The sequence below is a fragment of the Apodemus sylvaticus genome, chromosome 8 (assembly GCF_947179515.1).
Source record: "Apodemus sylvaticus chromosome 8, mApoSyl1.1, whole genome shotgun sequence".
Classification (NCBI taxonomy): Eukaryota; Metazoa; Chordata; class Mammalia; order Rodentia; family Muridae; genus Apodemus; species Apodemus sylvaticus.
The window spans coordinates 120,845,376-120,860,873 of NC_067479.1; the positions used below are offsets into that span (position 1 = coordinate 120,845,376).

At 40.3% G+C, this 15,498-nt stretch overlaps 1 protein-coding gene across 11 annotated transcripts in view; it reads left to right on the forward strand.

Annotated features, from left to right (window-relative positions):
* The window catches only part of LOC127690897 (uncharacterized), a 627,431-nt gene extending 612,149 nt beyond the window's left edge, over positions 1-15,282 (forward strand). For 3 of the 11 annotated variants that reach the window (XM_052190466.1, XM_052190460.1, XM_052190459.1), the window contains 2 exons: positions 10,077-10,218; positions 13,010-13,178. In XM_052190466.1, the coding sequence (XP_052046426.1) occupies positions 10,077-10,180 (104 nt within the window). In that variant the 3' untranslated portion in view covers positions 10,181-10,218; positions 13,010-13,178. Of the gene's footprint in view, positions 1-10,076; positions 10,219-13,009; positions 13,179-14,551 lie in introns of those variants that run through there. The other 8 variants (XM_052190461.1, XM_052190457.1, XM_052190468.1 and 5 more) reach the window with 6 other exon arrangements.
* Positions 15,283-15,498: the final 216 nt, after the last annotated feature.

Sequence of the window (15,498 nt, forward strand, 5' to 3'; positions counted from 1 at the left end):
ATCCACTTATTAGTGAGTGCGTACCATGATTCACCTTTTGAGTCTGGGTTACCTCACTTAGTATGATGTTCTCTAACTCCATCCATTTGCCTAAGAATTTCATGAATTCATTGTTTCTAATGGCTGAATAGTACTCCATTGTGTAGATATACCACATTTTTTGCATCCACTCTTCTGTTGAGGGATACCTGGGTTCTTTCCAGCATCTGGCAATTATAAATAGGACTGCTATGAACATAGTAGAGCATGTATCCTTATTACATGGTGGGGAATCCTCTGGGTATATGCTCAGGAGTGGTATAGCAGGATCTTCTGGAAGTGAGATGCCCAGTTTTCAGAGGAACCGCCAGACTGATTTCCAGAGTGGCTGTACCAATTTGCAACCCCACCAGCAGTGGAGGAGTGTTCCTCTTTCTCCACACCCTCTCCAACTGGGAGTGGGGGGCTAGAAAAGGGGAAATCATTTGAAATGTAAAGAAATTATATCGAATAAAAAAATTAAAAAAAAAGAATTTCATGAATTCATTGTTTCTAATGACTGAATAGTACTCCATTGTGTAAATATACCACATTTTTTTGTATCCATTCCTCTGTTGAGGGACACCTGGGTTCTTTCCAGCTTCTGGCTACTACAAATAGGGCTGCTATGAACATAGTGGAGCATGTGTTCTTATTGCATGCCAGGGAATCCTCTGGGTATATACCCATGAATGGTATAGCAGGGTCCTCTGGATCTGCCAGCCTGCTGGTCTTGGGGCCTGTGTCCTGCTTGGAGAGCAGCTGAGGGAGAGACTCCCCGTGGCCATATTCACTGCGTGCCTGGGGCAGAAAAGTATAACTAGCTTAAAACTGTATATACATAAAATTATAAAAATTACTGTCATTGTCTATGTATATGCCAATTAAATGAACAATTTAAAGTAAAAGAAAAAAGATCTCTGGGGGTGCAAACCACCAGGGATCTGCCTGCACCCAGGACCTGAGCACATAGGCGGTTCACCTGCCAGCCCGCCGGTCATGGGCCTGTGTCCTGCTTGGAGAACAGCAGAGGGAGAGACTTCCCACAGCTACCTTCAAGGCCTGCCTGGGCAGAAAAGCATCACTAGGTACTGTATTATCCTGAGCTTAAGACCTCTGGGGGTACAAACCTCCAGGGGTGTGCCTGCGCCCAGGACCTGAGAACATTGGTGGTTTATCTGCCAGCCGGTCGTGGGGCCTGTGTCCTATGTGAGAATCAACAGAGGGAGTGACGCCCCCCAGCCCCCGCCACCAGAGCAGTCCAGGAACACCTGGTTCACCTTGACAACCCAAGTATAACATTGCTTGAGGCAGGACAGGATCTTGGAGGTAGGAGCTGATGTAGAGGCCATGGAGGGGTGCTGTTTACAAGCCTACCTACCAGGCTTTCTCAGCCTGCTTTCTTTTTTTTTTTTTTTTTTTTTTTTTTATTCGATATAATTTATTTACATTTCAAATGATTTCCCCTTTTCCAGCCCCCCCCTCCCCGAAAGTCCCGTAAGCCCCCTTCTCTTCCCCTGTCCTCCCTCCCACCCCTTCCCAGTTCCCCGTCTTGGTTTTGCCAAATACTGTTTCACTGAGTCTTTCCAGAACCAGGGACCACTCCTGCTTTCTTCTTGTATCTCATTTGATGTGTGGATTATGTTTTGGGTATTCCAGTTTTCTAGGTTAATAACCACTTATTAGTGAGTGCATACCATGATTCACCTTTTGAGTCTGGGTTACCTCACTTAGTATGATGTTCTCTAGCTCCATCCATTTGCCTAAGAATTTCATGAATTCATTGTTTCTAATGGCTGAATAGTACTCCATTGTGTAGATATACCACATTTTTTGCATCCACTCTTCTGTTGAGGGATACCTGGGTTCTTTCCAGCATCTGGCAATTATAAATAGGGCTGCTATGAACATAGTAGAGCATGTATCCTTATTACATGGTGGGGAATCCTCTGGGTATATGCCCAGGAGTGGTATAGCAGGATCTTCTGGAAGTGAGGTGCCCAGTTTTCGGAGGAACCGCCAGACTGATTTCCAGAGGGGTTGTACCAATTTGCAACCCCACCAGCAGTGGGGTAATAATATACATATACTATATGTATATTACTATATTACTATATTACTATATTACTATATAGCTACATATATAGCTACATATAGTAATATGTAGTAATATAATATTACTATATTACTATATGTAGCTATATATGTATAATATACATATATAGCTCATGGCTTGCAATTGCTTAAAGTTGTTTCTTTTTAATGATACTAATTCTTAACTTTTACAATTATTTATACAAATACAATTCAAAAAATTAATCAGAAATAGACATACGACTATTGACAGCTTTTCAAGCTTTCTAGTTATAACTGTTTTAACATAAGAAACAAAATAAAAAATAAAATTAGTCATTACATATGTTATTTTTAATATTAAATGTTCCAAATCAGATTAAGACAAATATTATAACTGATTATTATAATCAGTCATTTGAGATGTCTTATTAACAATTTGATATTGGTCATATTACTGAGATTCCTCATAATTCGCATAGACAAGATATTATAGAACAAGCCCATAGAACTTTGCAATATTTATATAATAAAAGAGGGGAGAATAACATCTCTATATACCATAAAATTTAAAAATTTTTAATGCCAGGGAACTCTAAGTGTAGAGAAGAGGTATGTTTGTGTTCTTTCTACAGGATGCTGAAGGAACATGCTAGCTGCCAGAGTATGCAGATGCTGAGATTTCACCCTGGCTTTCCACCTTGCTCTCCAGCCTTTTGGGGCCCCTCCTGGGTCTTTTGTTTCTTTTGTCATTTGGCCCCTGGGCCTTTAACAGATTAACCAGTTTTGTTAAATCACAGATTGATTCTGCCTTGACAGACGTGGAGGTAGCAACCATTGGCCTTCAGTTCTCTACCCTTGCTGCAGGCAAAGAGCTTTCTTGCTTCCTAAGCAGTAGAAACGTCAATGCCAGAGAGGGTGACCTCCGGCTCCTAATAGTGGCTGAGGGCCATAAGCTGTGGAGTAGCTAATGACGGGAAATATTGTGGTGCCACGAGCCAAATGCACACCACCTCTTGGCTGCAGGGTGACTCCATGACGGGATTATTGTGAGTCCGCTACCTGGATGCCCGTCACACCCACCAAGGGCCTGATTAAGCCATTGGAGTGGGATGTGATGCCAGGAGTGGATGCAACTTACATAGCCTAAGGCAGAGGCCCTGCCCTACTAGGATCTAAAAGGGCCTAGTTACTGCGGTGCTGGACGTGGGGGCAAAACCACATAGCCTAAAACAGGCTCTCTGCCGACCCTCTTTCCATAGCCACCCCCCAACTTAAGAAAGAAAAAAGGAGGAGATGTGGGAAGCCATCCTGAGCTATTTGGACTATTGCTTACTCATGGCCCTAAGGTGGTGGCTGCTAAAATACAAGAACAATTAACTGGAGCCTCTCCCGTGGGCATTGGTTTAGCCATTGCCTCGAGATAACTGCAGAATGGTCCTGCCTGCATCATCACCCACCGACTCTGGTAATTGCGGTGGAAGGAAGTCCTGAGATAACTGCGGCAGGCTCCAGCCTGTGCAAACACCTGTTGTCTCCACCGGAGGACCCTTATCTATTCCTGCTAAACTGCTAGATTGCCCTTCCTTTCTTTGTCCTTGCCTTGGGGTACGCCCCTCCTGAAAGCCTTAAAACATGTGTACCCCAGAACATTAAATGAGGCTTTGACACAACCCAGAGTGATTTGCCGTTCTTGGTGCTTGGCCTCCCTCCTTCTCTCCCCCCTTTTGACCCGCAGGTAGCACCCCTTCAGAACCCTGGAATAACTGACCTGCCGGACGGGTTACACAAAAGCCCTGTGTTTCCCATAATGTGTCTCTGTGATTTGTCATTTATTCACAAAAGCCTGCTGGTTGCCAGACACTATACTTGGTTCTAGAGACACACAAACACTTGGCCAAGGCTCCTTCCTAGGGAAGCCTATGGCTCAGAGAAGGAACAGTCTATCCTTGATTGCCACAGGATTCTGTCTGTGTCCCTACATACCCACACTATGCCGCAGAAGCAAAAACAGTGGGGGCAAAGCCAGGGGGTTGGTTCCAAATTCTAGTCACAACAAAGCCAAGCCAGGGAGTTTTTTGTTCAAATGACCCAGGTAGATAAACGAGGCCAGCACAGGCCATCATGACACCACATACCTCTAGAACACCCTAGCTGTGCTAGGAGCCTGTGATGTCACCGGGTATTTTCTTCCCTTCCTTTGCAGATGTTGCTAAGGGGCGGCCAGTTTCCCTGTGATCTCCCTCAGATGACAATCTGCATGCCCTTCCTGCTCTGGTGACACTCTTGCCAGCTCTCTGCACAGCTATGCTCATTTCAAGCCTCACATTGGTTAATTTTACTCTAAAATGTATGCTGTATCTTTTGAAAAGAGCTTTATACCATATGGAGTATTTTGAAATTTACAATGTATGAAGCTTGTAATTTGAGAATTGAAAAACTTTTTTTTTTAAAAAAATTACTGCTCATAAGAAGAGGAAATAAGCTCCTCATTCCCTGGAGTCAGTCCATAGAATTCAGAAGGGCTGGCTTTTGTTTTATGTGAAATCTCAGCCATTCATTTATTTATCAGATATCGATAAGATCCTTCACAGTTGCTCTGCATTGTGCTGAGCAACAGGGTGTAAGACAGGCTCATTTCTGGGAATAAGGGAGAGAAGCCCATGCTCAGCTCTAGGATGGGAAGGCTTCTACAAATGTCTTTTATTTTTTGTAACAGAAATGGATTCAAAGGTAGTGGGAATCTATTAAAATGAATTACTAAATCTGCAGTCTACTATATGCAGAGAGAGGATGGCTAAGAGCCTGACACAGTAATTCACAAGCAAGAAGAGGCATTGTTATTTTTATTCAAAATAAACAATGCACCAGGGGGTTGCCTTCAGGGCCATTTGCCTTATGTGTTATTTTGTAACACACCTCTTGGGGTAGCCTAAAAGTCATGACCCTGATATAGCTACATTTATTGTCTATATGACCATTCTCCTGTTGTCAAACCCCAGGTGTGCTCTGAGACTCTGAGACTAAATTTGACAATCCCTTATCAAAAGCTGGATTAAGCTTGGCCGATTGAGCCTGGAATGGGTGGATATCTGCAGTAGAGCCCTTAGCAGCGGTTTTCTTCACTTAGGTGCATTTAAAAGTTCATGACAGAAAACAGCTTATCTAAAGCCATCCTTATCAAGCTTGGACGCTGTTCTCTTGTCCCTGGACAAAAGCCATTCAGAGCCAAGCACAGTGAGAAGACAGACTTCTGGCTTCTAACAAGATCAGAGATCAGGGAGCTGCTGCAATGCCTGGCCCTTTCTCTGGACTTCTAGTGATTTTGACATGCATTATCCTTTACAGTCATTTAACTGGGGCTATTCTCCTATAGTACCACTTCACCTGACAACAGAACTCCTTACCTATGACCTTAGGTGTCCTTTGGTAATCAAGTGAACAATTGTGATGATGGTATGAAAACTATTCTACATCAACGGATAACCTTGAGATTGGCCAGAAAAACCAGCTCCAGCATTTTGGACCAAATATAAGTTAGCTTTAAATATTAAATATTGACCAAGGAAAAGACTGTTCAGGACCATTTCCTGGAATTTTCCAGCTGAGAACAGCCTCAAAACCATGTGTTGTAGGGGGTTATAAGGACAAACATATAAGACATTATTTTCCCAATTTATTTAGTGATTTTCTAAGAATTATAACTTCCAGCATTCCAGGAAGTTACCTGGTCCCTGGGCAGGTGTGGCATACAGGTTAATTTTCTGCATTACACAACCTGGATTTGTTGTCATCATAATCTCTTCACCACTATCCATTGTTCCTCTAGTAAGTAATGTGATGTTATTCATATATTATAAATGAGGTACTGCATGTCAAGTAATGGGTATAGACAAAATTTCTACTGCTATGATCCATTACTAGCTTAAGTCCATTCTCAATGGATTTAAATGAAATATATATGTGTGTGTGTGTGTGTGTGTGTGTGTGTGTGTGTTTGTGTATAAAATATACCATATTATAATATATGTGTTTTTTTCTATAAATGGATATATATGATCTATTTATGGTATTAAGTGCTTATGTTAAACTGATAAAATGATTTCTATTTGAATAGATGGATATGTTTTAATTGGAAAACACTGGATTTTCTTATATTTATAAGATTCTACACTAATAGGCTAGTTCAATAGTACATATGTAAATCTTTCTGTTTAGGAAAAAAATAAGAGCAGGCTGATTTATTAAGGCAGCCTATTTTGGTAAGTTCAGCTTCTCATTCCTATGAAGCTCTGTGACCTGAACAGGGACCTATTTCTTTCAACCAGAACACTTGGTGACTTTCCAGATCTAGTAAAAATATTTTAAACATCTATAAATTACAGAGAAACAATGTGGAATTAGGAAGAAATAACAATTCTTTTGAGGAAAGTAGAAGAAAGAACATCTGGAATTTGAAAAGGAAAGTGTGGCTGGAATTTCCAAGCCCAATAATCCCTTATAAAAAGAACACACAATCTAGCTATTATAATTATAAGCTGTATGGCTAGACTGGGCCGGAACAAGACGATACTAACTTATTCCCCAGCTATAAGGACCCCTTCCTACTTGTGGTATCTCCTGGCTACATGGTTCTCTCATTGTGCATTCTCCTCCTGTGTCCTCTCTCCTTCCCCTCTAGTCCTCTTTTCCTTCTCTACCTGCCCCCAGTATTGAACCTCCAGTCCTACCTTCCCCTCCACTGCTCAGTCCCAGACTCTATCCTTTATTGACCAGTTAAAATGGGGATAAGATTCATACCTCAGCACTTGTTGGACTGCCAGTCTGGGGCAGCAATCCCTCCTGAGGAAGCAAAATTAACATCAGACTGTTAACCAACCCACAGCAGGACTGAACAAAAACGGAGTGTTGTATGGGGGAGTTAGAAAGGAGAGTGCAGTGGATGGGCAATTACTGAATGCAGGAGAGGATGGGGGACTTCACAGGACATCTTGGGGCCTAGAGGAGAAACAGAGTCCTGCTGGAGAAGAAAAAAGGAATGAGCAAGTGAAGAATGTCAGTGCCTGTAGGCTCCTTGTGGGCAGACAGAGGAGGCAGCCCCATGTGGGTGGAAAACATGGACAGAAAGCAGAACAACCCCTTCCAGAGGACTTGAAGGGCTTTGAACGCAACAGCAAACCCTTGGGATTTCTATCTGTAAGTCATTCTGAGCCTTGGAGTACCATGATTTGTTCTGTCTTTCCCGGGGTCCTGGGAATAGAAGGAAATCATAAAAATAATTAAACTAAAAATTTAAAAATAATTGGAGAGGGAAAGAAAGTTTAGCCTATTATATAAAGGAGAAGCCATAATAACACCACACCTCCTAATAGTGCCACTCCCTATGGGACAAGCATTTAAACCCATGAGCCTATGAGGGCCATTCTTATTCAAAGCATCACAGTGGATAAGTCTTCTGTCAGGAGCCAGCCCCAGCAGAGGTGTTTCTTTCTTCTTGGTTCTTCTTGAGGCAGCAGAAGGTGGAAGTGCATCAGAGGGGGTAAGACTTTGTCTTATGGAAAATTTAGAGTTGCTGCATAATAAAAGGCTTACTTATCTAAGTCTAAGTTACTATGCTAATGTAGCTGACCTGCCTTCTGCTTTCCTCTGAAGCTAGAGAGTCTCAGGCACTTAGCACTTCACCCTAAAACAGCAGGAGATTAAGGACAGAATTAGTTGCTAGAGTCTTTTCCCCATTGTTCAGATGCCTCTTGCTTGTCAGTCTAAGGAGGAAGTTAGAAGCAATAAACTTCTATTGAACCAGGAGAAGAGAATAACACTTGCAGAAAGAAAAACTTTTACATAAGTGAATATGCATAATCTCACAGAAATTTATACACAGCTTCAAACATAACAGAGATTTCATTTCCACATTTTCACACAAATTCATACCTACATGCACATCTGATCCCAGCTTGCATACATTCTCACAATTTCACACTAACACAAGTTTACAACAGAGAATGTTTACATGCATATCCATTAGAAGTAATTATCTAGCTAGACATCTATCATTTGTCTTCTCTACGGGTTCATAGAAAGTTTAAAACCATAACACACACACACATGCATACATTCTCACAATCACATACTTACACACACATCCATACTTACATATGCATATGGAGCAAAAGACCAGCACTGGTGCAGAAAGAACTCACTCATTCTGGATGAAAAATATTTATTGCATTGAGAAGGAAAAAGTTTCACCCTTTTAATGCTATGAATTAAATCCATGTTTGTAAAAAAAAAAAAAAAAAAAAAAAAAAAAAAAAGTCTAAGCCTGTTTTGTCCTTACCATGGGACCTGTCCTCTCCTATGGCAAGGCGAAGCCTGCCTGCTCCTTCTGTTCTCTGCAACATCTTTTTTTTCTTCTTTCCCTCTGCATACTGCACATTGTTCTCTTAGTTATTTTATGTTACCTATAGTTTCTAAGTTATTCTACTCTCCATTCTCCTATTCTCCTTCTAATCTTGTTCTCTTATGACTAAAAACTTCTCCTCAGTTCAGTTCTTCTCTCAGCTCTGTTCCTCAAACCTAAATTCTTCTTTTCTCTCTTCTCTTTGTCTTCAGCCCTTAAAACATCTTTCAGAATACATAACCACACGTTACAAAGTTCATCATAAGTTCACACAAAATATCAAATCACCGATTGAAATAAGGAGTTTACAAAAGAGAATGTTTACATGCATATCCATTAGAAGTAATCATCTAGCTAGACATCTATCATTTGTCTTCACTACAGGTTAATAGGAAGTTTAAAACCATGACTAAGTTAAAAGTGAAATTTCGTATAGATAAACCCAGTCAATATTTTATCTTCTGTCCTAACACCTATAATAAATCCTAGTTCCCTTTTTATGACCTTTGGTTGTATTACAACCTCTTGGCTCTGTGTAGGAGAATGTCTGGCTGCCATCTAAGAGTACTTAATAAAAGGGCTTAAAAGGGGAGAGTATAGGGGGTTAGGTGAGTGTGGGTAGGCGGCGTGGAGGAAGGTGTCCAGGCGGGCCCTTGCCTGGGCACCTCTGTGCCTGAGGGACCACCCCCCCCACACACACACACACAGGCATGGTATAAAATAGAGTTTATTCAGAGTAGGGGATGGAAGTTAGTGGTAGAGAGAGAGGCAGAGAGAGAGAGAGAGAGAGAGAGAGAGAGGGAGAGGGAGAGGGAGAGGGAGAGGGAGAGAGAACAGAGAGAGAGAGAATAGAGAGAGTTTAGTGGAGGCCGGCCATGACCACGTGGAGGGAGGAAGGAAGAGCCCCAGGGGCAGAGAGGTGAGAATGTGGAAGAGCTGAGAGCAAAAAGAGAAAGAGGAGGAGCAAGTAGCCCCTCTTATACTGGACCAGATCTCTGGGGCAAGGCATACCTGGCTATTTCCAGGTAGGTGTGGGGTGGAGCTTAGACAGAACCCCAACACTTAACTGTGACACTTGGGAGACTGGCAGACTTTTCATTGCAGTTTTGACTATCAGAAAAGGACCTAATAGAAGTTCCACTATTAAAGAACTTAATAATCACAGATAAAATTTTAGGAATTGTTATAGCATCATCAATAAAACTTGTCATCTATTTGTCTGCATAGCAACACTATAAGACAGTACATCTTTGTGGATCTACAGAGATCTGCTCCAAAGGGGTGTGCTGTTTTAGATTGAGTCGGTTTATCAGAAACATTGCTGGAGCCACTCTTGGTGTATGCTTTTAATCCTATCAGGTTAACATCAGTGAATTCCTGGCCAGCGTGGTGTACATAGAGAATTTCAGAAGACCCTGTCTTAAAAAAAATTAGGTGATGTTATATGGTGATGCTTTTTAAGATTTAATGCATAAGTGATTAAAGAACAAATGTTATATAATTAAAATTCCATGAAAAAAATCCATTACATGACCTTAACATCCTTTTGTACTTAGAGAAACAATTCAATTTCTTTTTCTCACAGGAAAAACAGTGGCTCTGTCAGCAACCATGGCACAGGAAGGTCACCTTTTCATCCTGGTGCTAACATCCAGCTGGAGTGGCAGTATTACCAAAATAAAATCCTGAAAGGAGAAGCAGGTACACATGAGTGTTTAAAAGCCATGGTATGCTCAGGATGTTGCTGGTGGTGTTGGTACCTTAGAAGTACAAGTAGAATTAGAATAATTAACAATTTGAAGTTGAAGGTTTTAAGGATGCTAGTGACTGTAGAGAGAATATCTTGTGTATTGTACTAAAAGAAAACTATGGCCTATAGGAAAGTGTAGAATACAAGATGAGACATTCAGAAGGCAGAAAGAATTCTGGGATAGAGCCAGGGATGAGATATTTGCCTGGGAAAATGTGACGAGACTGACACATGGTACCTGAGCCCAGGTAAGTAGTCATATGTCAGAAAGTAGATTTGAGTAAGTGGGTTATAATGCATTGTGGCCTAGTCAGAGAAGACTAGCTATAAGGCCAAGATATTTGTAAGTATACATATTTTGAGTCTGAGTTTTATTTCTGGGAGCATGGGGCTGGGAAGAAGCCCTAGGTCCAAACTTCTACAAGTGACAACTTGAATCACAACAAAATCTAAATCTGAGCAGATGACCAGTGCATAGTTATGTTTTCTGGAATTGGATGATGGTGTTTTCCTGAAACCCAATCTACTGTGTATAAATTTAGATTGGGATTGTAAAGCATGGTGTGAATTGTTTTCATATTAACTAAATAAGTTATTAGCCATTTGGCTTATGTCACAGTGAAGACACTGAAGTTTGTGTTCTTCAGTATTTTTAAGAATTTAAAGGTAGACACGGTGGTACCTAATCCCAGTCTTTGGGAGATAGCACCAGGAGAACAGTATTTTCAAGGGAAGGCTACAGAGTAGGGAAACCCTGATTTAAGAAAGGACACAACCTCTTTTGGAACCAGAATCTAAATGCCTCATTTGAGTGAACTTGTTTTTTAGAAGAAATATTTTCATAGCTGTCTTAGAAAACTAGTCTCTTTACATTCATAAGACCTTTATGTAGTTTTTATTCCTTGCATTACAATTTGAAAGAAATTGGAAATTCTTTCTCATTGGTTTCCTTGTGGAATAAATTGTTAAAACCACAAATCTTTAAAAAAAAAATCCTTCTTTTAGAGAAGCATTTACCAGAAGACCGATATATAGCACAGTAGAAAGGATCTAGAGTTTGGTTTTATCCAAGTTACTTTGGTTCCCTGTTTTGTCAGATATAAAACACTGGGATTATTTTATAAAAGACCCAGATGAGGCAAAACAAAGTCTGGGCATCTGGATTTCTTTTCTGGAATTAGTCTTTCTTGATTGTAATCATCTGCTTACACATTGTATTGGGAAACATAATTGTAGGCACACATTTATACTTTATCTATCTATCTGTCTATCTATCTACCTACCTATCTATCTATCTATCTATCTATCTATCTATCTATCTATCTATCAGTTTTTCAAGTTTTCTAAGGCTTTTATTAGCTGTTATCTGTTTTCAGAAAATTTTGAGAGTTAGTGATTTTTGTCAGTATATCATGGGGTAACTTCCTGAACTTGTTTAGGCCTTGCTTCATTGTTTGTAGTTAGTTTCTTAAGCACACCTTTGTACAACGTTGCTTTATCTTTCTGGATTTTTTATATGGTATTATTTTTTAAAAAAGATTTATTTATTTTATGTATACGAGTACACTGTAGCTGTCTTCAGACATACCAAAAAGGGACATTTGATAACATTGCAGATGGTAGTGAGCCACCGCGTGGTTGCTGGGATTTGAACTCTGGACCTCTGAAAGAGCAGTTGGTGCTCTTAACCACTGAGGCATCTCTCTAGCCCCTCTACATGGTATTATAAAAAGATAAAAACTTGAGTTCTAGAAAGCAAGAAATGTGTAGCTGAAGGTAGTACACAGTACTAGTGGCATGTTGAACACTAAGTAAATACTTCCTGAACATCTGTCAAAATGAGAAAAACCCTCAGATGTATATATTTAATAGTCTCTAAGTTCCTTTGTTGCGCAGTCTGGTGGGTGAGTCTAAGTTGGCTGATTGTTTAAAAAGTCTGCATCGAGATTTTGGCCTTGGTAGGCACTTGTTCTTTGAAAGTAGCAAGGAGCCGGCGATCTTCTTTTGTCTTGCTTTCCATCACTGTCTGTTCTTTGCCTCTTTTCAGCCACTGGGTTTTATAATATTTAACAACCTTTTATACTTAAGTCTCCTTCATTTCTAAATCTGAGCAGATGATCAGAAGCCAAATATTAGAGGAAATGTTTGAGTTCCACTTGCTATTGAAAATTGATGAAAGGAGATTTTCCTCTCCTTAAAAAAAGTGGCTATAATAACTTGATAATATATTCTTCTTTTAACATTATGATGTATGTTTTTGTATCTTAAGCACTTTAACCCCTTTGGCACTTGTGAAAATATTTGCTATTCATAAAACAACTAGATACTCTTTTATTAAGTTTGCAGCCAACCCTGTCTAGAAATTGTCTTCCAATGCCTTTTACTTTTCATGGTATTTCATTCTATGGGTCAATATTAGACATAGCATCAAAATTAAATGTACTAAGAGTCAGTTTAGAAGTTAGGCTCTGGACTGAGCAGACATGTACAGACATGTACGCAGAGACCAGCTGAGTATAAGATTGTTTGGGACACAGCCCCCCAGGGCCCCACCTGCACCTAGGAGCTGTGCTGTGCTGCTACAGCCTTCTGTGCACCTAATCAGAATTTATTTAACTTTTAAAGTAGTTTCTCTGTATGTCTAGAATAAAATAAAAATAAATTTCTGAGAATGAGAAAGCCACCAGAGTGGCTTTCCTAGGTTTTGCTTTGATGTTGGAAATAGGATTGTGCTGATGAAATAACTTACTGGGGCTTCTTGTTTCCAGACAGGAAAACTCGAAGATCTCAGGGAAGTCTGTTTTTTGAAGTGTTCAGGAACGAGAGGTGTTTTATTATCTTTAGTGTGATGTTTTCTACCATTTTTGTACGAGGAGTTTTTCCTGTGTTGAATTTTGGTTCTTAAGTTGGAAAGTAAAGCAACCTAGTAATATTCTTCATTCCTACCTTTGCTCTCTTTTTTTAATGTGTTGTTTTCCCTTTATTGTTTATGAAAATGAAACCATATCTTTGTAATAATAAAAACTTTGAGGTGATGTATCAAATTATTCTAATAAACTTATGATTGTGCCTATGTAAATTATATTTCCATAGTACTAGTTATTTTTACTTAGCATTTGTCCTTGGCAAAATGGCTTTTTGTAATTCCTTTTATATCTCAGTCTCAACTTTAAGTCAGGATATTAAGCCTTGTGTCTGACAGTTAAAAATAAACATGAAACACTGCTTGTCTTTTTAACATTTGTCCCAAAATTTAATAATTAATAAATTACTCTGTATGGACTATGTTCCAGGAGTCTTTGCTAAGTGGTTTTCCTTTTGATATTGAGAAGCAGCATATAAATTGGCACACTCAGCAAGAAACAGATTTGTAGAGATAATAATGGTACTTGGTTGGGTTACATGGTAGGAAAGGAACTAGGATTTTCACTTACTTCCTTTTCATTCATAACCCAGGTCCTAACTCTTTTGTGGGCTATATTTTAAAAGAACAGAGTTTTTGCATTTTTGCCATACATTTGTAGGTGTTTTTTCCTCCAAATCACTGGCAGTTTTTCATTATTTCTGCCTAAGACAATATCTGTTTCCTGGAAGCTATACTCATGGGTGTTTAGAGGATGCTGGAATTTGGACTCCAGGCCTCATGATTGCACAATAAGTTCTTTTAACCTGGGGACCATCTGTCTAGTCCCCAGAACAATAGTTTATAAAGAGTTTAATATAGATTTAAACATGGAGATTAGGGAGGAGAAACACATGCAAGCATGATAGGCATGAGATAAGGAGAGGTAGAAGTGGGGAAGTGAGCTATGTAAACCAAAGACAGAAGTGAGTCTGGGCCAACAAGAGATGATGTGAAAAACCTTTAATTAGTTAATTAATTAATAATTACATTAATTTATTCTGTGTTCATATGTGTGTGTTAGTGTGCATTTATAGAGGCCAGAGGATAGTGACTGGGCAGTTTATTGTCCTACCACATGGGTTCTGGTGATCGAACGTGGATCCTCATGTTTACTAACAAGTGCTTTAACCCCCTTTAAAATTACATTTATTATTTGTGTATGTGGGGGTGGGCAGGAGTTGTATATGTGGATGGTGTAGAAATTATTTAATCCCAACTCCGGTTTTTACCCTGCCTTTGACCACTTAGTTCTCAGACAAACATTGCACACAACCTTTCTATGTACAATTGGCCTTAATCAGCACAAGAGCTGGGCAGATTGTGCACCTCTCGCTGTTGTCTATTTCCCACTACTAATCCCACGATAGAATGTGCCATGTTTCATTTGGACTGCTCTTATTTACAGGTAGCCAACCCACATGGTCTTTATTTTACGACTCACCTAACCCATGGTGTCTTCCCCCTTGTGGTTCTTCTCTGATGCTGGAAGTCCTGGAATGCTAAACCCTGCCTGCATGGGTTTCTTCTGCCCAGCTATTGACTGTTGTCATCTCTATTCACCAATCAGAAATAATTTGGAGGCAAGGTCACATAGCCTCACTTGGATCTACCTGTGCACTTTCTTGTCTCTGGGACAATACATACAACAGACCAAACCTCATCAATAGAGGTCCCAGGTATTGGACAGGTTATATCAGACTTGCCTGCAAGAACCTTTACCCATTGAGCTCTCTTACTGCAGCGGATGAAAATCCTTTTACAGGTTAGTTTGGTCCTGTGGCCCTGCACATGTAAGCTTGTGTGTGGAGACCAGAGGACAACCTTGGATGTCATTCTTCAGGTGCCATCCACTGTTTTTTGTAAAACAGGATTTTTGATTGGCTTTGAATTGGATAGGTAGGCTCAGATGGCTGGCTAGGGAGGACATGGAGTCTCTGTCTCCCTGGCACAAGTGTGTGCCACCAAACCAGATTTTATTATTGTTGTTATTATTATTATTGTAATTGGCTTCTTATGTTTGGACTGAGTATCTGACTCAAGGCTTTCCATGAGAGCAGGAGGCCCACCATTCACCAAATCATGAGGCACCCCATGATCAGGAAGAGTGTGGTATGTTTACCACTTCCATGCAGATTTTCCCAGGTACCCCAAGCCCCAGAACTGTCACGACCATGAGAGTCATCACATACAAGCCTGACAGGAATATGTCCTCCTGCAATCCCCAAGAGCAGCTCTCTGGATCCCTGCAGTCTCCCAAGAATGTAACACTCACAGGCTCCTCCTCTGGGGATACCTTTCAGAAAGAGACCCTTATGGAGGAAAATAACCTCACCCAGGAAGTGGCCATCAATC